General features: G+C 42.1%; 1 protein-coding gene across 3 annotated transcripts in view; it reads left to right on the top strand.

Annotated features, from left to right (window-relative positions):
* FNDC3B (fibronectin type III domain containing 3B) overlaps positions 1-25,321 on the top strand; it is a 142,192-nt gene that overhangs the window by 37,886 nt on the left and 78,985 nt on the right. For all 3 annotated transcript variants that reach the window (XM_010716921.3, XM_019619145.2, XM_031554994.1), the window contains one exon: positions 20,143-20,219. In XM_010716921.3, coding sequence (XP_010715223.1) covers positions 20,143-20,219 — 77 coding nt within the window. The remainder of the gene's footprint in view (positions 1-20,142; positions 20,220-25,321) is intronic.

The following is a 25,321-nucleotide window of genomic DNA, read 5'->3' as shown; positions in this document are numbered from 1 at the left end:
GTGAAAACTGAACTCCGTGGGGAAAATGGACACAAATTCCATGTTCAGATTGAAATTCAGGTATCTCAAAGGGAAGCAGCAGTGCACCTGCCATCTGCTGTAAGATGTTATCACACAGTTACCATCACAGTAGTCTTAGGGCTCTGCATTTCTTGTTCTGAATGACTCCTAAGAGAGGGATGTTTGGTTTAATGTCAGTCAGGTGTGTTGAGAGGATAGCAAACAAAACTGGTACCCTTCAGCATCAAGATGTTCTGTTAGGCTGTTAGTGTGCGAACACTGATTTGTTCTCGGGTGGGGATTTCTCAGGGGTTGGGATATTTCCCTTCACCCAGAACTTGAGCTGAAGCCTGTGGTGCTGGTAGCCTCATGGCAAATGTCTGTCTGTGCTCAACATGGGTTGCTCCCAGCTCAGGCTGCACAAACGGTTGGCACTTTGTGTTTTGCCAGTGGGCAGCTGCCTTAGCGCTGGAACGCATTCAGATTTGCAGTGAAGAATACCTCCATGGCAGAGAGAAACAATTTCTTCTGACATTCCTTAAGGCAGAAACAGCTGCATTCAACTTTTTTTTTTTTTAAATTTAAAAAAGCACTGTGGCATCTCCCCTGATAATCAGAAGTACAGCTGAGCGTGAACAGCAGGGCATAGTTCTGTGCAGAGTCACTGGGCGCAGTGTTGCAACAAGGATTAGCTGACACGGACCAGCTGTGCTCCTTGCTAACATACACAGTCTGACATGAGCCCAGCACGGCGTTTCCCACAGCTCCAGATGTGTGGGGCTGGCTGCCACCACCCGCCCCCACATCGCCAACATCTGCGTGTGCGTCCATGGCCCTATAGGTTCTCCCCCCCGGATGGATGCAGTGTTTCTTAGGGTGAAATAGTTATGCTGTGACTTAGCCAGCATCCATCAGCTGGGAGACGCTTTAGAAAGAGTTGGTTCTGCTTTTTGATTGCTTCTTAAGTAATAGTGCTCTGTGAGTGCAAACGTCTGAGCTTCCCAACGTGTGCCAAGGAGTTCTGAACAAAATCCTTCCTTTTGTGGTTTCTCTCGATTGTTAAACAAAGGGTTCGTAATTCATTGTGCCCCTCCCAGGTCCTCCCTGAGAGCACAACTCTTGCTTTTTCTTTTTTTTTGCATGCAGAGAAAATAAATGTTACGGCAAAACTGTGTGAGGAGCTGAATGGTGCGAATCCACTTCCCTTCTTTATCCACCTACGTACATCGGTTTTATTCCATGTTTGCTTTCACCTGTGATTACAGTGACTTGTTTGCCATTAAACTGATCTATGATAGAGACCACCAAAATGTATTAAATGGGATCAGGCCAAATATTGCCTGAGGGGATCATTGAGCTTTGGAGCAAGAGGAAAGAGGAGAGTGGGCAGGAGCCTTCAGAAGTAGCGCTTGGGTTTATTTCTGCTTTGTTAAAAAAGCAAGCAGGCCTGCTTGTTGAAAGGCAAGGTATTAAGTAGCAGAGTGTGGGCACAGTTACTTTTTAAAGACAGAAAATATTTCTATCTGAACATCAAGAAGTGGAGAGAATAATTTCACTTCCAACATCCTTGAAGTCATGTTTTTCTCAGTTGACCAATGAGACGAAAGTTGCTCAATTTTTCATATTTTTAGTGGTTTTTTTTTTTTTGGACAGATTTCTCAGATATGTTGTTTCTGTGTCTGTAGAACAAACACAGTGAGGCAAATAACTTTAAAATCCCATTTTCCTATTAGCCTACCGAGAGCTGCCGGTGAAAGCGCTACGGGAAGCATATTTATGGGAGAGACATCAGGAGAGCAGAAGGTAGGAAATGTGAGGAATGTGAAAAATCCTGTGGCTTTCAGGAAGCCTAGAGAACTGCAAGGCAGCTTGGCTTCTAATTCTGCTGATAGCATGGGGAATTAACCAAGATTTTGAGCATCTCCCATCACTGGAAGGCAGTCTGGGTGTGCTGTCTCCTCTGTGGTGAAAGGCTGCGTCAGGCAGCCCAAGGCCTCTGTGCACAGCTGTAGTTGGGTGAGTGGTTCAGGACCTGTTTTGTGTCAAAGTGTGAAAGTGTTTTTAATAAATACCAATAAGAATTAGGAAACTCAGATTTTACTTTATTATCCTGCAAAAATTTGGTGCCTATCCCCTTACTACAACAATTTAAGCAATGAATTGACAGTGTAGTTTGACTTGGAGCATAACCAGGTAATGAGATTATTTAATGACAAAATAGTATTGAAAACAAAGAAAATAAGACTGCAGCGTTTATCTCATTTACTAATATTATTTGTCTGGTGTTTCATTGTATTAGTTCCTTAAATACATCTCTGCAATGGCATTCCAAAAGTTGTTGGTTGGTGTAGATCTGGTACGTTTTTGGGGGCTGTACCATGAGAGCTGGTTGCCATCCATGTGCATCTCTGTGCCCTCAGCTCAGGGTGAAACATGGACACTTCAGTTATGTGGGTGTAGATTAATGCAGGTGTTAAAGTTCAAAGATCATGGTTTACACTGAAGGGAAACTGCGTTCTGTCAAGTCCAGCTTCAGCATGCTGAGCATTCACTTAACATTTGTGGTTTCATTCACACCTTGGATTTTTCTTTTCCTTCAGGAAATCTTGTGCTTTGAGCTTTGTTTTCTGAAGTCTTTCAATTATATAATTTTCTTCATATACTGTGCACTTGTATGTTGCTCATTAAGATTTCAGTGTAATAGACTTCAATTATTGTATGTATTAAGAAATAAAGAATAAAAATCCTCTGTTGGCTTAGGCATGTGCCAAGTGGTTTTTGTGCCTGTGGGGATCCCTGCTGCTGCTGAATGGTGAAGCCCAAGGATTTGGTAGCCCTTATTTACCCAAGCAAAAAATTTACAGAGATTATTTGTGTGGGAAACCCTTCTGTCCTCAGTAATGTATTTGGCTTGAATGAGTTGCTAGATTCATGTATGAGCTCTTTGAGGAATAATCAGTAAAAATAGTCAACCTGGTATGGTTGGTGCATAACCCTGGCCGTGCGTCTGCCTGTGGTGCTGGAGATGTCAGGCTGTTTGCACTGGGTCGTACAGCCCTCTGGCGTGAGCCTGGGAGGTCAAACCCGACTCACCTGCTGGGATGGGTGGGTTACTGAGATGATGTACCACAAAGGAATGTCAGCAGGCACTTTCACACTACTGAAATACAGTCTGATTGTTAACCTGACCTGCCTTGTGGTACTTCAAGTGTAATTTTTAGCTTCTGGCCACTTGAGCAATGTGTGACCCAGAAACACCTGCCTGGATCACACACTTACTGCTTTTACATGCTGGCTAGGTAATCCTGCATGCAGCGCCAGCTCGTGTATTGGCATCTTTGCTTTGGGACAGTGCTTGTAATTATCCTGCATCTGGTATGTAAGTAATAATTATACATATTGAATGTGTGTGTGTGTATATACACAGCATGCATTTAGAACATCCTGAGAAGATTATGCCATGCTAATTAATTCAAAGGGAAGCTTGAAGAGCAATTAACCTAAGACTTAAGTTTTGAATAGAAATTGTTGATTTCAAACACATCCATGACCAAAACAAGTCAGGTATGATATTGCTGCAAGGATGCTGTCCTGCTGGGTTAGATATCTGAAGCTGCGCATTGCAAAGGGCAGTTGCAGCATGTTATGCATTAGAAGCAACATGCTCAGAATTCTTGCCAGACCAGGGAATCCAGCTCCAGGCTCCTGAGTTCCCTTCCAGTTTTCTCTTCCATTAAGCAGTGCTTTTTGTAAGTAACAAAGCATAAAACGCGATGTGTCTCATCTTAGAACAGCTCGTGTGTGTTTATGGATCCCTCCTCCTTGGTGTGATGTGGCTCTGTGCTTCATCAGGGGATGTGGCCAAAAAGGTGCCAGGGCCACCTTGTTCCTGCCTGGGGGCTGTTCTGAAATGACTGGAGTTTATAATAAATAAATAAAGAGAAAAAATAGGTGCAGCTGGTGGATGGTCAGACTAATGCTCTGCCATAGCAATGACGTGAGTGGCCAAGAAAAATGCAGGGCACGTTTGTTTCTGCTTCCAGATGGGTCACTGCTCACAGCAGAAAGCAAGGTAAATGCAGTTTTTTCACAGAATTAATAGCAAAAGTGGGAAATGATGCAAATTCAAGCTTTGATTAATAGAGGAGAGCTTTCCATGTGAATTTTTTTGTTGTTTTGCTGTGAAATGGGAATCCGTCAATTTGAAAACCTTTCAGACAGTCCTTATTTCATAATATATGTGGTGGTTTTCTAGGTTGTTAGTCGTGCAGAATGTTTTAGACAACCCTAATTGGAGTTTTAGTTACTGTTGCCCTGATGCTGAAATGATGGTGCTCAGGAATCTCAGGAATTCTAAACACTGACAGAATACGGTTCCTAGGAACTGAGTATTCTGTCACTTATTTTCTGCAATGGCACAGATTCCCTCGATGCTTGCGTGGCTTTCATAATTATTCATATTAAATCTCTAGTGAAATCAGAAATGAGCTAGCTTTTAGAAATCAGTCTAGAAATACCCTTTTATTTGCAGAGGGGAAAAGGTGTTTGGTAAATGTTTTGCAGAGCTCCAGAAGGGTGTTGGGATGGGGCTGCTGAATATTGAGTTTGTTTAATGCGCAGCTGTTGCTGTTAATAGCTTTGAGACAACTAAAAGCTTTGCTCACTCCAAAGGCAACAATTAATGAGCAAGATTAGTTTTTGAATACAAGGGGAAAAACCTTTAGAGTCCCCTTTTCAAAATGCGTAGGTAGTGGGTTTTTTTTTTGTGCAAAAGTAAATAGTTATCTTGAAAAAGTGTCTGACTATTGATTCTCCTTTTACATACCAACAGTGATTTAATGTAAGAGTTTCAGGCAGTGGTTTAGCTTTAAATCCCATTCCTGTATGAAAAGAGTTTGGGTGTTCTTTGGTGCCACACGTAGGAGCAGTGCTGCTCCAAAGGGAAGGAGTGTGCATTGAACTGCTTTTTGTGTTTGCAGGAGTGTTACCACTTCTGACTTTTTGTTCAGGTAGCTGCTTGGGGGATTTATTTTCATTGGAGGGTTGTTTTTTTTTAAACATAAGTGTATCTTTTTGTACGAGTTGGAAAGAGAAATATTGTAAACCAGATCTGTGGATGCATTGGAAGGGGAAGGAAGTCGAGGATAAATACAGCTACAGTTACTGCTGGGGGGCTATTTTCTTCTTTTTTTTTCTTTCTTTTTTTTTTTTTCTTGAAGTTAGCCCGTTGGTTGTCAACGTGGGCAGGTAAGCCATAAACGAAAAAGGAGGAGAAGGCAGCTGGCACCTGAGGGCTGGAAAGGCAAGCAGGGCTGTGCTGCAGGCAGGCAGGTGGGGCTCTGTGCGGAGCTGACGGGTTGCTGTGCTGTTTCTTGCTACTTGAACACAGTGTGTTTGCCGGTGTGGCTGGCAGTCTGAATGCCTCGTTTATTCAGTGACTACTGCCCTAGTTAAGATTCATTGTGCCCACATGCAGTGTGCACGTGTCCCTTCTGCAGCCATGGGCCAGCTGTGCGTGCTGCCTGGCAGGGCTGGTGCTGGGGCAGCCCTTCCCAACAGAAGGTGCTCAGTGCAGGCAGAGCATCGTCCCTGGCTGCTTCCCGAGCCCCTCATCTATATTCACATCTATCTGCTGTGACTTGATGTTTATAATGTTTCCGCAGACATAAATTTCAGGAAAATTAAGATGAGAGTAATGAACGTGTTATTCCTCTTGGTTGAATTTGTGTTGCTTGTGTTGAAAGCGCTCTCAAGCGTTAGGAAACTTGGGTATAGGTTGAAAGCTCCTTTGTGTAAAGGAGGGATCTGACAGATGCCATTTGGCTCAGGCTTGAGTTGGTTGGTTTACAGACAGAGTAACGCCCAATATTAAACCCTTCGGGTCTCTGAGTCCAATCCCTCTTCCATTTGGTGAAGTCATTTCTTTGGTAGTGCAAAAATAATTAGTGTACTTTCAGATGCCACATAGCAGAACGTGGCTGGTAAGATTAGCTTTAGTAGTTGCATAAAACAAATTCCCAACATCAGTCAAGTTGGGTCTGATTTACCCCAGCGTAGTTCAGTCCCCAGATGGTAGAGCATAGCTCTAAAGAACTAAAATTATCTGATTATAGTGATTTTAATGCTGATCATGAGTAGCAGTGGTACAAAGTGTCTAGCTATACTGTTGGGAGTAAGAAAGAGCTTAAAAACCTCCTTCTTAATAGGCTTTCTTAATGGCAGCCTTAAAATTTAATAAAGCGAAAACAATTTCACCGTTCAAAGATGAATGCGGGTCGGGTAATTTTTATCCAGTGGACTTCATTAAATAATTGTGTGGTGTTTGATCATATCAACAGTGACATGCTGGATTTATGAGCTCCTGTTAATGACATGGAGTACTTAACAACAGCGCTTTCAGGAGAAAAGCTGCTTTCCCCTTGCTGTTGCTTACATAGGAGAAAAACTAATAGGTAGCAGATTAAGCTTCCAAAAATGAAACGTCTCAGTGTTTTTTACAAGACTTGCTTTTTTATTTTTATGGATTTCTATCTTTTTGAATAAATAATTAACACAGTATTAATAAGTGTGGAAATAAATTGTGGCAGAGAAAATTTCCAGGTGTTTTCTACCTGATGCTCTTTGCATTCTTTTCATGCTTGCTGGCTTCATGAGAAACGTGCTGCTGTGAATTGCAACCATTAACAGAAGTGAGCAGAAATCAGGTGTTGTGTAAACATTCTCTGTGTGTTGGTTAAAGAGATGAATTTCACACTTTTTGAATATCTTTGTTTTTGTTTTTTAATGTTTCTATCTTTAAGAAGACTTTATAAATAACACTTCCAGTATTTATACTCAGCATTACAATGAAATGATTCTTCTGCAGAGCTGAACCACAAAATTGGAGTAATTTAGGCTGGATGGATCTCCAAAGGCTGTAGCCCTGCCCTCTCCCTGAAGCTGGTCTGCATGGAGCAGGTTGCCCAAGGACTTCTCCAGCTGAGCACTCCAGGGCTGTAGATCTCACAGCCTGTGAACAGCGTTTGGTTGCCCTCGTAGTAAAAAAAGAAATGCTTTCCATTATATCTGATCACAATTTCCAATGTACTAATTGTCTGCTACCTCTTGTTACATTGCTCTGCTCTCGAAGGTCTGGTTCTGTCTCTTTGTATCCTCAGTATTCACTGTAGTAATGGATTTTCCTTTACAAAAGCTATGTTGTGCATCTGCACAAAGGCATGATTTGTAGTTGAACGCTGGGCTGTGCTTCCTTGTAGACCTTTCTGAAGGTATACATCACAGTTCCCAGCTGGCTGTTTGGGAGGTCGGGGTCAGAATGTAGGTGGTTTTCCATTCCAGTTACAGCTGATCTATTCCTGTCTATAAATATTCAAAAATTCCATTCAGTAATATTTTCTCAGTGCTTCCACCTAGAAGCTTTGTGTGTTTTGTTTTGTGTTCTCAAACAGAATTTAGAAAGTGGAATTGGAATTCCGACGTCTACCCAGGATGAAATTCCTGTAATGACCTCTCACAAGCTCTTGTTGCTGTGCATCACTAGGGAGGATTAATTTGATGAAGGCTTCAAAGCTTCAGCAAGCATCGCATTCTTTTCAAGTGAAAGTTTCAGCTGATTTGATCCATAGTTGCATCTCGTCTTGTAAACCTGGCCTTTGGGATGCCTCATTCAATGCCTGTGTACAGAGAGAGCACGTGGGCTGCTAGAGTGAACACTGCAGTGCTGGGACTTTGGATTTTTAAGCTACAGGCAGTATGTGTAACTCTATAAACCCCATACCTGCAAGGTACTGAGCTCACCCTGTCAGTCACTCAGGTCTCTGAAGTCCAAGAATTATATGTGCGAAGCATCTTGTTGGATCAAACTAATTGTATATATTTATGTGAGTAGCTGGACAGGTTCACTTAGCATGCTAAAAATAATGAGGCTCCCTTAATTTATTCAGCAGGAAACTCGATGTTCCTTTTCAAAAGAAGGGCAGTGATTTTTGTTTAAAAAAGGAATGTGATGGTGTGTTATTCCTTATGGGTATGTTTGATAAGTCTGGGTTGTGCAGCCTGCAACCTTTCTTTAGATTGTTTACCTTCTGGTGCCTGAATGAAGGATGTGTATGATGTCTTGGATTCTGTATTGGAGTTCCCCCAAGTGAATTTCATCTAGAAATTTCAAACGATTTATGATATCTTTCCTGCTTTGAATGTTGTTTTCCTGTTGTTCACTGTTTAACAGCTTCTGCCTTTAAACCGTAGTCTGTTTCATCTTGGCAGATTGTTACATAGGTGTGCCTAGGCAACATGGCATTTGCTGGTGGCATTTGTATGGTAAAAGATGCTGTTTGCTCCTCTGCCCTCTCTCTTTGTTTGGAAAGTATTTTTTTGGGGTTTCTGAGCTGTTTTTAAAGCTGCTGATATGTAGATGGGGCAGAAGTCTGTTGATCTTGGTGTATTCTGTTTAACCAGACATGTGATGTCTGGGATTCCAGTACATTTGCAGAAATAAGGAACAGACAGTGTTGAACTTTGTACTAGAAATAAGATTTCAGGGTCTAATAACTGGGCATCTCCAGGGCCAGAAAAGATCACTTAGTGCTGCCGGTTTTCTTTCATGTGCAAAGCTTATTTCTTACCCGAAGCACAGTAGCACCTAGGTGCAAATGACAGATAATTTAGGTGTTTGCATATGCATCTAGATGCCCAGATTTTTCCTAGAATAAATTCTTAGTGTTCAGTGTTCAGATATGTTGATCTAGGCTCAGTGCCTAGTATAACTTAATATTTTAAAAAGAGGTGAGTAAAACAGGATGGAAAAAGATATCAGGGAGAGAGAAACTAGTACCCTTGCCTCAGAGACAGGTTATTCATGCAGAATTGCTCAAGTTTTTACCACCTTTCCTCCATTTCCATCTAGCTGTGTGGTAATAGAGGGCTTTTCCCAGAATTATTTTGTGTTTGAGTTTAATTTCAGTATGGAGATTAAAGGTGTTTGTTTCCCGTTGGCTCAGTAAGTCTAAATCCAGCCTTTGAAGTCAGGTCACTCAAGATTCTGTAGATGAAAACTCAGCCCTCTAGTTGGTAATCTACCCAACAGCCACAGATTTCAAGTTTCAATAAAATGCTACCTCTACTACAAATGATGTCAATGTAGCCTGAGGTGTGGTTAAGCAGAAAGCTGAAGTCAGCTTGAACAAAACTTGGCAAAAGTGGGATGTTTTATTCATGTGAGTGGTCTGAATAATGTTCCATGGGTTTCCATGGTATAATTTGGTTGCATTTTATGTTTAAAGAGAACTCCTCTTCCTTCCTTTAGAGAGGGCCCTATGATGGGGCTTCAGTTGTAGGCTTATGGTGAGTGATATCTTACTGCAGTATAAATATTGGCTTTTTCCATGCATACATGAGAAAGCAATTGCCTTACGTTCCTGAAGCCCTGCTGATGTTTCCAGTGTGTAGGTAGAAGGCTGTACCCTGGAAATCAGGAGACCAATAAAAAATCCTGTAAGTTGAAGGGCTCTGCTTCCCCTTTCCCTTCCATTCCTCTTTGCTCTGCACGGTGCCTTCTGAATCTTCAGAGGAGCAGTTTGCTTCACTCGTTGAATGAGCATATTAGGGACTTCCTTAGGGCTAACTTCTTACTCAGTGCCTTTGGACTTTGGACAACTCCATTCACATTGAATGGTCTCCAGATGAGGACTGCAGAGCGGGAGCGAGCTCATAGTTCCTGCAGGCCAGCAGCAGGCTGTGGCCTGATAGTGAAAACAGAAGGTTTAGTGTTGCTCAGGTAGAAGCAGGAGGAAACCTGGAGATCCAGAGACTTCAGAGAAAGGAGAACTGTGAGCTCCTGTGGCACTGGCTGTAGGACCACATGTGTCAAACCCAGCTGCTGTTTCTGAACTGAGATACAGTATGGTAGAAAATCTCTCCTGAGTTTAATCCCATTTTAATCTTCCCTCCCCCCTTGCCAAACCAAAACAACAACAAAAAGAAACAAACCCAATAACACCCAAACCACAAAGCCTAAAAGCCACCTCCCTCCCAGCTGTTATGTGCATGGAGACGAGTGTCAGGCTTGGGAGCACAGTGAGGCGAGGAGTCTGCCCATGTGTCATCATCACACCCTGCTATGTTCTATATGTGAGAAAAGCACTATGTTTTCTAGTTAGTTGTGGATTGGACACTGTGTATTTGAAGCAGATTTTTGGTAAATTGTATGGAAGTTTTGTGTCACTCTGTTAAGACGTGTTAGTGAATTCCTACACCAGCGTTCCCACTGAGTGTCATCAGGCTGATGACTGCTGCTGGCTGCCTGTACCCTGCTCCTTCTACCCCAGATGTCCCAGCATCTCACTGGCTTGCTGGCCACGTGGGTGCCATGTGCGGCTGGTGAGGTGCAGCCTAAGATGTGAGGTTGTCACCAGCTTGCATTGCCTTGCTGGTATGGCAGCTCCCAAACCCAAGTGTTGGGACATAGCGTTGTTGGTATTTTAGTTCTTAATATGCTAACTCAGAGCAACACTAGTAATTTCTAGCCTGTTTGATGCTTGATTTCTGTTGCTTTAGAAACATTCATAAAGCCGTAGTCTTAGAAAGCAGATAAGCATCCACGGAGATGTGTAATGCTGTCCAAAAGTTTAAGCTACTGAAGATATACTTCAACATAATTCAGTGAAATTTCCTCTGTGGGTTTTTTTTTCTCAAGCTTTTTAACAGTTTTTTTTTTGGATCTAGATCTAATGCTGTGTGGAGAGAGCACGCTTTTTTTCAGAGCCCATCAAACTGTGGCACAAAGGCATCCCTGTTCAGCCTGGACCCAGCCGTGCTGTTTGCTGTTGGCCGAGCGGTGGCCACGCGGCCCGAGCAGGCCCTGCAGCCCAGCTCTGCGCTGCTGAATGGGCCCTCTTGTGCTGCAGCCTGCCGAGTGCCAGGAGAGAAATGCTGCTCTCGGCCTTCTGCTGTCACAGGGAACCTTCAGGGAGCAGAAGAGAGCGTTGCCTTCAGTTCTCAGTGCAGGGACTCAGAAGGGGAAGGAAGTTGAAAAGAAGGGACAAGGTTTTGACTACTTGTTGCCATAATGTAATGTAAACCATTGGGGTTTTTTAACTTCTTTTTTAACAAGAAAATATTGATGTTTCTACCTACAACTTGCACAAAATAATGTTAATGTACATTTTTAACACGTGACTCGAGTTGTTTTGGATAAAAAAAAAAAGTTTCCTGTCACTAACAGGTTTATTGGAACTCCTTTCTAAGCCTGTAAAAAAAAACTATTTTCATCTTCTAAACCTTCTTTTGTAGTTTGCAAAAATACTTCAGTGCTGGAGAAGTTACTGTAACGATGCATGATCCTACAGCAGAATTTGCACAAACTGCTCTATTACCTGGGCAAGCTCGTCAAGTGTTAGAGGATTTATATGAGCTTAACTTTATCCAGGCAATATTCCGTTGAATTGTACTGATAACTTGTTGACAGGTATGATGTGATTTTGTTGAATTGATCTGAAAATTGGAATAGAACCTGCAGGGAATGGTGGCTCAAGTGAAATTTTACCCTTGTTCCCTGCCCTCCCCCAAGGAAAACTTTCCCATTCCCTAGCTGTATTTATATAAATGTGGATTATATTTCCTTTAAGTGCACTGCTCATCTATTTTTGCTTCCACAGTGCTTCACCAGCAATTTTGTGATGCCAAAGTATAAGAGCCTTTCGTATGGAAAGAAAAACTGGTGCTAAGAGTTGCTGGAAGCCAAAATTGCTGCTTAAAATTAAATGAAAGATCGTGAACTTGTAGAGTTCTGATCAGAACTCCAGCATGTGCCTGCTGTGCAATCAGAGGAGTAACAAGAAAGTATTTGTTGCTGGACTTCAGCATGGAGGAGAGGGAAGAAGGACTTATCTTCTATGCAAGCTCTTTGTTCCTCCAGCATTCTCTGGGAAGTATTGACATAAGCTAGAGTTAATCATTTATAGTGAGAGAACTTGAAAGGAGAAATGAACCACGTCCAAATGATTATAAGCTCTTTGCAGTATATTATATATTGTAGGTAGAAGTGAGTTCATTCTCTGAAGCTTGCACAGCTTACTGCAGTGTAAGATACTGATGATATGGTGTGCAGTTCTGTAAAATACCTTTTAGTGGCTCTGGTTGTTGCATTCACTATAGAATACTGGAGTATAAAATATGCGTAAGCACGTTATGTTAAGAGATTTCTATTTGCCTTAAAGTGGGAAGGGTTAAATATCGGTACCAACTCTTAGCACGTGATGCCATGTCCTGTGACACGTTGTCTGGATGAGCAGACAAGCCAGCAAAGGGGCAGCACAAATGGAATAGATGTTTGCCAATGAAGTCTCCTTGCAGAGAGCACCAGGGGTGATGGCAGAGCCCTTGAGAACACAGGCTAGTGTGCTGGAGATGCTCACTTAGATGTTGCTTGCACCTCTGCTGAAATGCATATCCATCACCAAAAGGCGCTGATGCCTTTCCTTCCCTCCCCACTCTCCTCTGCAATAAGGAAGGCATGTTTATGACAGCCAGATATTAATTGTCATATTTTGGTGAGGGTGTTCAAGTAAAGTGTTTTAAATGATTCACCAAAGTCTTGGATCCAAACTTGTTAGGAATAAAACTTGTCAGATGCTGTTGTGTTTGGTACCAGTGCTGTTCCCTCAGTGCTGGGTGGGCTGGTGGATGGAAGGTTGACGTTGGCTTTCAGGCTGCGTGATATTTCTTGCTGTGGGTGGACAGGCAGAGAATAGCCATCCCCTAATTGATGCCTCGTTAAGGGCAGGTGGAAGAGAACATAATGCATAGCATAATTGTTGGCTTGGGTTTGGATCTGTCGCTGATTGTACCATCATTTTGGTGTTGCCATGGGAATGTAATAATTATATTTTGAATAATTGGAGCATTTTCTTTTACTGCTGCAGAAAACTGATGTTGTGTAATTATTGTTACCTTTAATGAAAGCTACACTCTAAGCTGATTATTGAATGTTTGTATAAAGACGTGACAGAGAGCAAAACTTTCTACAATTGAATGCTATTTTGTAAACGTGTCAGCAAGCCAACTCATGTACCCCAAAAAGCATTTACATCATTAGAATGTGCTGAAAAGCTGTTTGCAAGAAGAAAATAATGTCCATAGTTCAACATCCACCCTTTATAGTGTTCTTGTGGCTTGGTGTTTATCTTTCTAGACATAAATAATTCCTGTCAATACCAGGCTAATGGTGCTATGCAGCACGTAAATGGAAATGCTGTTCATGTTGGTGTAAGAGTCACACTGCCCTCATCCAGCGATTGGGCACTTGCCTGTCGCTGAGGTTGGGTAGGGGCTGGTGGTGCTCCATAGGTTTCAGGGGACTGCTGGGCCTCCACTGTTTGGAGCACCTCAACTTGGTGTGTGAGGTGTGTGGTTCCGAAGGGAAGCCTATTGCTGACTGAGGATTCCCATATTCTGCCTGCTTTATGTAGTCCGGAGTCACTGCTGTATGAGTTGACCCATGGGGGTTTGTGGCCAGTCTCTCCCACTGGTCCCTGTGTAACCTCAGGTTGGCTGTTTGGTTTCCCAGTCTTGAAATCAACCACGTTCTTGCAGCTGCTCCTTGTGGGGACTCTGTGGGGGATGTGGGGCAGCTCTGCCATCCCTGTTCTTCACATCAGGGCGTCAGCACGTTTGTGCTCACCACGTAATGAATGTCTCTCCAGCTCCAGGTTCTTGTTTTGTGGCTTGTATGCTATGGATTAATTTCAGATGTTTTCAACGTAGTTGTTTCTTCTTTGTTTCCAGAGTAGCCCTAATTTATTTAACAGTATTTGCCATTCAAGCATTCTGATTTTAGACAGATGTTTGTCTCTTGTGTTTTAGTCTAGACATCTCTGATTTACAATCCGTAACCCATCTGGTGAATTGCCATGGGAGTATGCTTATTTTCGGTGCTTGAAGTATTGCAAAATACTCTTTGCAAGTGTTTTTGCAGTAGCGACTGTTGAGCCAACCAGCAGAAAAGGTTTATTTGAGCAAAAGAATCAAAATTGTTTATTCAGATTAGGGCAGCAAAATATTCCACTTCTATTCAAAAAAAAAAGTTCAACTCCAAAATATTTATTTGCCCTTAAAAACACTCTACAAGAATATCACATCTGGGAGACAGAGGGTGTACACTTCAAACGTCAGTGCTGTTGTTTTCCTATGAACTGGAGGCAGTGTGCAGCAGGGCAATTGGCAAGGACAGGTGAGAAAAGCAGCCCACAAAAGGCTCTGGTGCAAACAGCAGAGATGCTGTCCTGTGAGACACCCAGAAATGCTCCATGGACTGACTGCTCTGAGCCTTTGGCACGTGTTTCTGAGTGTTTTCATTTGGTATTTGGGTAAATTTGTCCACACATGTTGGAGACGGCACAAACCCAAGGCTGGATGCAGGGCCTCCTGCTGTGAGATCCAAGCATTGTGCACAAAATTCATAGCTGTGGGATTTTGCCTTTTAACAGTAACAGCAATGATGCACTGAAACTCTGAGTGACTGATGTACTTTTGAACTTTTTTATTTTTAGAATGATTTTGGCCAATTAATTTGGACAGGAGTGAGGTAGACGGGCTTATAATTTGTAACCATATCCAATGTATTCACAGGATTTTAAAAGTGTTTTGGAAAAAAATAAAGGGTGATGGAAGTTGCAAAGGTATTTAAGAAACATCTTTCAGCTACAGAAAATCCCTCAACCTTCCCTGTCAGACCCTGTGTCTACATGTATTTATTGAGGTAACTGCAGTCAGTGGTTAAGCCATGCAGGTGCAGCTGGCTTCAGGCTGATGCTTTTTTTGGATGCTCCGTGCACATTTAAGTAGTCATTTGATGCTGGACCACCAAGATAATTTGAAACCCATTGGAACTTGGTAATGCTATCATTCTACAATTGTAAGGCAGAAAGGAATGGTTTCTTCTGGACTGAACAGAAAGTGAATAGTGGAGGTGCGAGTCGAAGTGAATGTGCCCGTAGAGTTGTTCCTCCGAAGCGTGAGTGCTGTGCATTTACAGAAATGTCTCTGGAGCATGGGTTCTCTGTGTCCTTAGACTCCATGCGTGCTGATAAGATCCCCTTTTCCTCCTGCTAATCAGGGGACATTGTCTAGCAGCTGAGGCAGCCTACTGAGCAGTTCTACAAGTGTGTACTAGGCCTCCTTTTATTCGCATCGTAAGTGTAGGTGAGATTGCCCTAAGGAAGGAGACCCACAAGTAGTGCAAAACTCTCTGCAGCCACCTTCATGGATGTGCTGCCCCGTGGGGTTGGCGGAGTGCTGGGTGCTTTTGCTAACCCTGGGCAGTATTAATGGCCTTATTCCTGTGCCTTCCGCAGCCCCGCTTCTGCAGGGTGAATGCAGCATAGCTGGGATTCTTCTGACATACCAGACCTCTCTGAAGGTTTCTAAGCAGCTGTCATGTCCCCTCGGGCACTTAGTTTTGTAAAAGCTGCTCCTTCTTCAGGCAGAGCTGCCTTGATCTACAAGTTTGTAGTCATGAAGGATTCCAGTCTGGATCAGCAGCAGATCTGGGTCCTGTGCCGTGGTGACTTCAGGAGGTGTGGCTGTGGGGCATGGGACAAACAGGCAGACCTTGAGGTGTGGGTGCTCTGTGCCATCACCCGACGTGGCACATAAGCTGCTGGAGTAGGAAGAGAAGCTGTGTGCAGCCAGCAGTGAAAGGCAGCCTGTTTGTGCTTGTTTCATTGAGGAAATTGTTCCGGAACAGCTGCTCGTCCATGTGAAAATGCAAACCCCTGGGTCCCCGCCAAGGGCAGTGAGTCCTGGGTCATTTGTTTTAGCAGAGCAGGCCAATTTGCCCTTAAACGATCTTCCCGTTTCATTCGGTCACAGCTCTTGCTCAATAGATTTACTTCCTGAGACAGCCTTGTGTGCCGAGTCACAGCACCGAGAGCCACTGCAACGAGCTGAGGGAGCAGGGAGGTTTCCGTGAATTAATTCTAGCTATTACACTGCGTAAAGCACAGGGTGTGTGCTTGGGTGGCATCCCTCTTCTGATAGTATTAGAACAGAGGATTCTTCAATTTTGAAGTAAGACCCTGCCAAAATCACCACGTCTCTTCTCCTGCAGGTGTTACAGGGTGCAATCCGAAGTCACTGTGTGCTCACTGGAAGCAGGGCTGAGATCCCTCTGAGCAATTCATAGACCTGAGAATTATTGTTCGCTGGTGAATTTCACCCTGAAGCCAGGAGGGTCTTGAGTTGTAGGAATAAGCTCTGCAGTGTGGGCAATGCAAATATGTAGCAAAGCATGTGGGCATAGGTTTGGGGCTGGATTTGGATAGTATTCTGCAGTGGAAATGGTTCAGCAATAGGGAGAGAAAAACTCTGTGTTTGTAGAGCAGCTGGGATGGGAAAACAGCATAGTGCAGTGACCTTGCTGCTTCATGGTGCTACACACAAAGAAACAGGCAAGATGCATTGCTCCAGCCTGAGAAACCAGTGTGCCAGACTTGGGCTTCTGTAATTAACAGAAGAAAACTAATTAATTCATGCATAAGAGATCATTAAGGATCATAATAAAAGCACACTGATTTCAGAACTACTTTTATACAAGAATGTTACGAGTGCTGAGATCTGAAACCAAGGCTCTAGTCTGCCTTGAAAACCTTGGGGCAGAAATTCCTGCAGTGGGTTGTGCTGTGATTGCAGAAGGACTAAGAACAGATGAAGAGCTGGCAGTCCCCAGGACAGAGCAGCCTCCTCGGCTGGGGAGGTGCAGGAGGGACAGAGGAGGAAGACTTGGTTTCATCTGCAGCTTCATGTAATGTGCCACAGCACAAGTAGAGTAGTTGTGGTTTTGTTGCTGCAGGTGCTTTCTTGTTTTTGATTTTTATTTTTTTAAAGGCAGCAGATCTGGGAAACATTTTTCTCTTCTTGAAATGGTTACAGTAATTACAATGAAAGGGAGGCAGCATGGAGTTGATCGGGGCTTGGAGCTGGTCACCAGCTGTGCCCCCTGGGAACTGAGCCGCTCTGCTTCTCCTGCTTCCTTGCCTACAAAAGTGTCGGAAGCACAAACTCTTGGTGCTGTCAGGGCAGTGAGTTCCTCACACCTGCGTTTCGGGGCAGCTTTGGGGAAGCTCTCCAGAAGCTGCTGGAGGCACTCAGTATTTATGGTGCTGGAGCTCAGGGTGGAATTTGGGAATTTGGCCTCTGGCTTTGCGAGCAGCAGTAGCCAAATCTCTTTTGGCTCAGTTTTGTGATGCACCCAGGGGATGGCCTTCATTTGTTAACAGGTTCAAAATGTATTAAGGCGAGCTTGTTGCAGCGGGCAGCATCCAGGGCAGAGCAGGATGACTCCTCCTTGTGTAGATTAAATCGTGTGTTGAACTGTGAGCTTCAAGTAAGACTTGCAAGGGTTTAAAATACCCTGGGGGAAACTCCTTACATCCTTTCTATGAATATAAGTAATTGAGGAACATCCATTTCTAAGTACTTTTTTTAACAGTTAAAATATTAGATCTAAGTAAAAAAATAAATAAGCTACCCTGAAAAAAAAAATTTGATTTTGTTTTAGTGCTAAATTGGGAGTGGTTTCTCTGCAGGCAAGGTCTTCAGTAACTCTGGGGCTCCGTGTTACTCACTGCTACTTGAAGTTGTTTTGATACCATTGACGAGAGAGATGAAATAATGTATGCTAAAGTCATTTGGCTTGCCTGGAAATCAAAGCACTGGAAACAAAACCTTGCCGCAAATCACGGGGCTGTCGTTCTTTTAAAACCTGTTACCCAAATGACTTTAACAGTTTGTGGGTTGTGCGCAAGGTTAGGAATCGTCTTGCACAGAGCACGTTTTGATGATAAAACCCAATCTTTTTTTTTATTGGAATGGAAGTGTCGCAGTCAACAGTCTCGGTGTGGGAGTTTGATTTCTTCCTGCCAGTCGATTGCTGCTCCATATGAGCAATTGGCAAGGGCTTTGCGGGACAGATGATGGCCGTGCTGAGTTGAGTGATTCTCAGCTGTCATGTAGTACTTAGCTGATCTATGCGTAGAAACTCCAGAGCTGCTCCGTTTTCAAATGTATTTCCAGGCAGTTTATATTTTTGAGAGGCTGGCTAGGGCCACAGTGACTGCAAGTAGAGAGGATTTTGGTTGAGGGCTTGAAACACACTAAAAATTGAGGCTTTTTTCTCTTTAGCATCGTTCACTTACAGTAATGTTTAAAGTGAGCTGCATGACAGCACTAATTATCCCTTCCACCTATTCTCAGGCAGGTTGCACCCTGAAGAACCCAACAGCACTTGTTAATCCCTTGTGGCTTCTTCTCCCCCAGCCCAGTGCTGCTGTGCACACCCCTGTTGTGTGCGCTGTGCCCTGCTGATCTCAGCACTGTTCTCAGAGGAAGTTCAGAGAAAAGCATGAAACCATATTCCTCGGAAGACATATGCAAAGATTTGTTTTTTTAATAGGAAAAATGCATTTACTGAAATAATATTTCTGAAAAGCTCCCTGTGAACCAATTGTCACTTCATATTTTGTGATGGGTTTAAGCAGAGCCATTTAACCGACAGCTTAATCCACCCAGCAATTGCTTACTACTCACGCTGTTACGTTTTTCCATTCACGCTGAAACTGTTGACTATGGGAGCTTTATTAAGGGAGACGAAGGACATTAATAGAGCTATAAAGTGAGGTGGGGAAAAACATCTGTGCTAGATGAGTGATAAAGCCCTTTTTCCTAGTGGGGCTGTAGTATAGTGAGGTTCCCTGCGTATTTGGGTATTGAGCAGTGTGAGGAGCAGCAGAGCCCCATGCTTAACTTCTGAAACAATAAACACTGAAACTTCAGGAGTTTTCACATGTTTAATGCAATTAATAAATTATCATATTTCAAATGTAGAAGTGACCAGTAAAAACCATAAGCAGATAGAGAATGGCTTCTTTATGGGTCAGCGTGGACTAGTGTCCCTGTTTCCTTGCTGCTGTTGGATGACAGGCTGTGGCTCACTCCATTGCTGGACGTTTCACCAGATTTCTCCAAACGTTTGAGGCAGACAGCATTGAGCTGATGAACTGCCATTCCACCCCTTTATGGCTGAAGTTCTCCACATGTTCTGACGTTTGGCTTCCTTTCCTGGAATGGGACGTGGTTTGGAGATGCTGGGTGACTCCTCTGTCAGAGGAGATTGAAGTGATCTTTTATAGTAATTGCCTAAGCTAAAATTCAATTGGCAGCAGCAAAGTGCAGAGCTCTCTGAGCTCTTCTCCAGAGTTTGGCCATGAATTCTCAGCCCATGGCAAATGCCAAAGGAACAGATTAAAATGAACATTAGCGTATGTACTAGGGAAATCATTACATTATTCTTTTCAAAACAGTGAACTCATTGCAAACATCTGTCTGTTGTTTGAGGAGTTCATTTTATTGACTGCTATGTGTGATGTGTCTGGTTTTAACAGCTAAATCAGTGAGCAACAAAGTCAACTATTTCCATTTTATCTAGATGCTTTCTTGTAGCTGTGAGGCTGTGTTTGCAAAAGTCAAATGATTATGGCACTTGCTTTGTTATACTTGTACTCAGTGCCTCAAAATGGAACTGGCATGCTCAGGGCTGGATTTCGGAGTGGAAACCTTAAGCTTCTTGCTTGTACAACTGCATTCCAAAGTTAGTCTGAATAGCTGAGATAATGAATTTGGTCTTTGTGCATTCTTAAATAGATGGCTTTTCACATATGTGATTTTTGGTACAATTGGACACTTTCCTTGGGAGTTGCCTAGTTTTAGGCTGCACAGTTTCTGCTTTGTTCTGCACCTCCATGTCTTTGACAAGAATAACTTCACCAGATTTCAGTACAGGAATTGTGGGCTGCTAAAGGACATATTGTGTTACTGCTTAATGCTGTATAAGTTGATCAGTGGGTAATATAAAGCCTGTGTTTTAGCTGTTTTATGATGAAAATATTATTTCAGCAGAATATATGTTAAAGTCATCGAACAATTATTTTATTTTCAGGATGATAGCATAAGGCATTTTCCACACACCAGAAATCACTGGATTTGTTCATTTTGTTATTGTAGGCTTCTAAAATAAAGTTATTTTTAACCTCTTCTGAGCAATCGTGCAATTTCTTTCAACTGAAGTAAATCTTTTTCCCTTTCTTTTAGGACCAGCAGAGGTTCCCATGATGTCACCCAATGGATCCATCCCCCCTATTCATGTGCCTCCCGGTTATATCTCACAGGTATGCTTCTGGAAGAGTTAATGTCTATATAGAAGCAATAGCATTGATCACACACAGAAGTCGTTTTGGCTGAAGTGTAGTTTAGAAATATGTATGAAAATGAAAATTGTAATGTGTCTTTTTGTATTCGTCTTTATTGGCAACACATACATGCATTTATGCATGTGAGCATGCACGTGCGCCTTTGCAGACTGCATGCAACGTATACCCATTTTTTTTTCAATGCTAGCAAAAGCTGTGCATATAGGTTGAGCCTATATGTGCTATTTCTTTACCTGTCCACGTTGGTGGGTAATGTGTTAAGCTCTAGTGTGACAGCTGCACGTGGTAGGAGACTGGTGGAAGTGGAAGAAGATATAAAATACACTTTGGGTCCTCAGTGTTATCCCTGCAATAACTATGATTTGTCAAGAACTGAGTCTTTTGTTTTTAAGATGGTTGTGATAGTTATCTATTCTGTATTTATAGAAATAAAAAAAAGGAGTGGGAAAAAGGTTTTTCACAAAGCTCTTAGGTTTTTGAAATTCTTGAGTAGCTGCTGGTTTTTTATGTAAATAGGAAATTTGGATCACCTGATTGTTTATTTTTCCTTCCATCTCCTGCAAAGATTAGAGGCTTTCTATAGTTAAAAAAATAAATAAATAAAATTAGGGCAAAGTAACAGCAAATGATATAATCTTCAGATTTATTCTATTAGTTTCACTGAGATGTGTACTAGACCAGAAGTTTTACTAACAGCATACAGAGCATTTTGGATCTCACCAATGGATCAAATAAGAGCTTTGGATGCACACATTTTGACTTCTTGTTAAGTAGAAAACATATGATGTCCTGGAATCCCTCCTCCCTTCCCAGGAAATGTGAGCTTGTCTAATTCTGAAAAATTGTGGATGGCGTCATGCTTGAATCCCACAAAATAATCACTCTGTGGTATTTTAACTTCTCAACAGAATGGAAATATCCCCCTAGTGCGGAGGCTGTTAGCCCTCTGCCTCTTAAAAAACTCTGCTGGAAGAACTAGGAGCAAACAGGAGGGACAGGGCAGGCTTTGGGAGGTGTTTGCTTTTCCTTTGAAATAACTGTAATGCCTTTTTTTTTTTAACTTAAACTGCTTATACATCTCATTTCCTGGACTAAGGTATGGGCTGACTGTAGCTGAAATGCTTTGTCAAAGCAAGTGATCAAAGTCTTAGAGTTGCAACTTCGTTTGAACCTGGTTCAACTTCTCTGCTTTTTGTGGATCAGTCTAACAATCCCCCTAAAGAAGTTCTTGGTTTCTTAACCAATTTAAAGAAACCCAAAAACCTCTTCTGAAAAAAATTTTCCAGCAACTGGAAATAAGTTTTAGGGAAAGAACTGCGTATGCAGTGCTTTTCAGCAGCACAATATGTGTTCTACTCTGTGAAGAGCAACCCTTTTTCCTTTCAGATTGCTTCATAGTGCATAATAGTTGAAAGTGTGTAGCAATCGAATGAGTTCTAGTGCATAGTAGTTGAAAGTGTGCAGTAATCAAATGAGTTCTGATTGCAATAAATGCCTCTGCCTAATTTGCTTTTACTTTTGCTGGATTGTCTTAAAGTTAAATAAAAACTATTAAATAAAAACTCTATTTTGTGATTATCAGTAAGAGCACAACTTAGAATGGCAAGGGAGAAGAATTGGGGTGTTCTGTTGAAAACTTGAATAATGGAAATATGGAGAAGCATGACCATGAACTTGTTTGCTTAGGGCCGTTGGCCGAAGGCTGCTCTCGCTGAAGCAAATCCGGAGTAATTCCACTGAGTTTGAGGAATTACTCATACATAATTGGCCATGAAAGTTTGGTCTGAACCTCCAGGTTGCTTTTATTTACAGAGTTGTTGATATGCAATCTCAGCTGCAGCAATCTTAAGGCAAAGGGCCTGGCGGGGTAGCTGGGGCGCGAGGCACACACGGTGCTGCTTCAGCCGCCTCTGGGCAGCAGGCTGCGCAGAGCTGTGTAGGCCGCACCGCCTGCTCAGCCCTGTGGTTTGCTACGCATTGGATGCACTCAGACTTTGTTGGAAACAAATCGTAACCTCTAGAAAGAGGGAGATCTTTAAATAACGTTTAAAGTGGTGGAAAATCCAACACATCCTCAGGGTTTTGTGTCTGGGCGGTGTTCTCTTCCAAATTAAATTTGTCTAGCACAAGTTTTTAGCCACAGACTCTGTTTCTGTGTGGCTTACTGCTCACAGAGCTTTTCTTTGTATTTTATGAGCTGCAACCAATAGAGTCATCCTTTAGCAGGATGATCCTTCCAGACACTAACCGCTAGGAAGGCTCTGCAGGTCTTACACAGAGCAAGCCATAACGTTCTGAGCCTTTGCTCTCCATGAGCACTGGCCCCGAAGATCTGTCTTGTGTGAGGTTTCAGATATCCTAATATTTCTGCCAGCGTTAGGGATGTTCTTCTGACTGTTTTCTAAGGTGTGAGTGTAATACTGGTGTTTGTATGCAGTGGATGACAAAGATAGCAATGCTAAACTTGTCAGGACTGGCGTGAGCTTGGATTGGCATCCTTAAAAAATGAAGTGAATAAATAAAATGTTAGCATCCAAGTGCCTTGAAGATGAGCTCATTCTGTACTTTTTTTCCTGGTACAGATTGATTTATGAATGAAGTTTCAAATTAGTTTATGAAATTCCACAAGTACTGGTCATGGTCCACCCAGTGGCCGTGCTCCAGCTATCCTTGTTGAATCTTGCATGTTAGGTTTAAGTGAAATAGGAGTAGCATTTTGAAATGGAATGTAAGTATATTCCATGCTACCGTGTCTATTCAGTAGATGTGTGTTACAGAATATAACAAAGATTGCATTATTTCAGCTAAAACTTACAAAATCCAGGTACAGCTTACCTGTAAAAAAGAACGTCTGTCTTCTTTTCCTGCAGATGAAGTATTAAATTTCAGTGGAGAAAAATAGAGAACATAGAGTAGAGATATACAAATATATAAATTGTCTTAAATTGAGTTTTCATTGCTACAGTCCTATATTTAATGCAAAACAAATAACATTTAAAAAAAAATGCTACTGTTCAAACATGGCAACCAACAAAGAAGGCAATCTTATTGTGTATGTATAATGTTTATCCAAACTCTCCTGAAAGCTCATGCACCTCACTTACTAATTAATCTTCTGAAGATAACCACGTAGAACTATGCAATAATAATATAGTTAGTGGAGTGGCATGCCAGTTACACCAGCAAGCATAAAAAATAATAGCAAAAGACAATTTAACTAATAACTGCTTGAAAAACACAAGCTAATGAAAACTTAGCTCTAGGTGCTGAACAACCAGAACGGTTTGTTTTCTGTAAATTTAATCTGCTAAATTAATAATAATTACTTTTCATATTACTGTTACATCTAGAGACAGGTTAAAGTTCCAGAATTGAATTGGAGGCTGTTCAGTAGACAGTGTGTTCTTGACAAATTACGAATCTTCACGACACACAATTTCAAGGAGATGTGAAGAGCTGCAGATTTCTTCTTAAATTAGCAAAGCTTAACCTCTCTACTAAGTTATGCTATTTACTTCACCATTTACTTATCAAAACTAATTTATTCTGTCTTAGATTGAATAAGTGTCATCTCCCAGAATGATGCTACAGGTTATAAAACTGCAGGTTTTATAAATCTGGAGGTGTCTGCAGTCTCAACTGATCCTTGTGGTTTGTTTTTTTTTTTTTTTTTAGTTACCCAATGACTGTAAAAGTTAATATGATGCCGACTTCATGATCTGTTAGGGACAGAATATTGTATTTAAGAATTGTAAATTCTTAAAAGCAAAAGACATACCTATCTATAAATCCTAGTTTAAGGAGGAAATGTTCTGTAGGGCAAGGAAAGGAGGTGACTTTTTGCAAGATTCCTTATGTTTCTGCCTTCGTTTGGAACACATGCACATGAAGTAACAGGAATGCTGTAGGCATTTGTGGCCTAGAGGAAACAAAAGATATTAGTTTCCTAACTTCTTGATGAAAGTCGTTTGATCTGTGGATTTTCTTACAGTGCTGACATTCTGCAGTTTCAGCAGCAATAGCATTTCAAAAAGACCATCAAAAGGACTTGGAAGCTTTCTCCTTGCTCTCTAGAAGATAGTTTAGGAAGAGAAATCATAATTTTAGTACTGGTTTACATGAGGTGCTGCTACAGAGCACAGGCGTTCTGTCTAAATCTGTTTTTTAACATATCCCTCTTTCATCTAGAGCACAGGATCCAGATATCATCTGATGTAGATACACGGATAAGGACTTGAACCCATCAGGGCTCTGAAGCTTAGCCTGGTGAAAGCCAGGATGAAAACTTTTCATGTTAAAAATATAGGAGCTTGCTGTCTCAATTGAATAGTAATAGAAATCTAAGAGAGTTAAGTCTCAGCATTTTCATGTACAGCCTTAAATAAGTCATTTTGGCTTTCACGTACGCTTACTGCACAAAGACTTTCCTCCAAATTTTAGAGCGAGTCTCAGACTTGATACGTGGATGAGAGATTTAGGGATTGAGTGGAGCTTGATAGCAGAGATTGGAGGCCTGAGAATGCAGCAGACTGAAGTGCTGCTCTGTCCCCCAGGCTCAGCTGTAGAGTCTTTGAAATTGAAAGCTAGCAGATGACAAATTGCTAGCTTAGGTTGTAAAATTAGAGTTTAGGAAAAGTAAGCTAAACAATTCCTGTTCTGGTTATTCAGCATAGCAAGCGACACATCTCTTAATGTTAAAAAATCAGTTACAAGTGACTAAACTACTTTCTATAGAAAATTTTCTTCTGTAAGGAAGCCAGCTCATCCATGGCTTTATCTGTGGTGTCAGCCCATAGCTTACAGGCATAATTCACATAACCTTAGGGCACAAGTGGTGTGAGTTAAGAATGGGGTCAGCTAATGCTGATTGAATTATACCCTGTGTAAGTTGCTCAGATGATGCCTGAGATGCGGGCTCGTGCTCGCTGGAGCACTGCTGCTCATGGCTCCAGCACTGTGTGTGACAAGGCTTGTCACCCTGCAGCAGGAACAGTGGTGTGCTCATGTCATGATTGCTTCTGCTCAGCGTAGGTCAGCTTAGACAATTTTTGGTGTGGTTT

Source organism: Meleagris gallopavo, chromosome 11, assembly GCF_000146605.3.
Source record: "Meleagris gallopavo isolate NT-WF06-2002-E0010 breed Aviagen turkey brand Nicholas breeding stock chromosome 11, Turkey_5.1, whole genome shotgun sequence".
Lineage (NCBI taxonomy): Eukaryota > Metazoa > Chordata > Aves > Galliformes > Phasianidae > Meleagris > Meleagris gallopavo.
The sequence above is the reverse complement of the archived record's forward strand: the minus strand, read 5'-3'. Positions and strand labels throughout refer to the sequence as shown.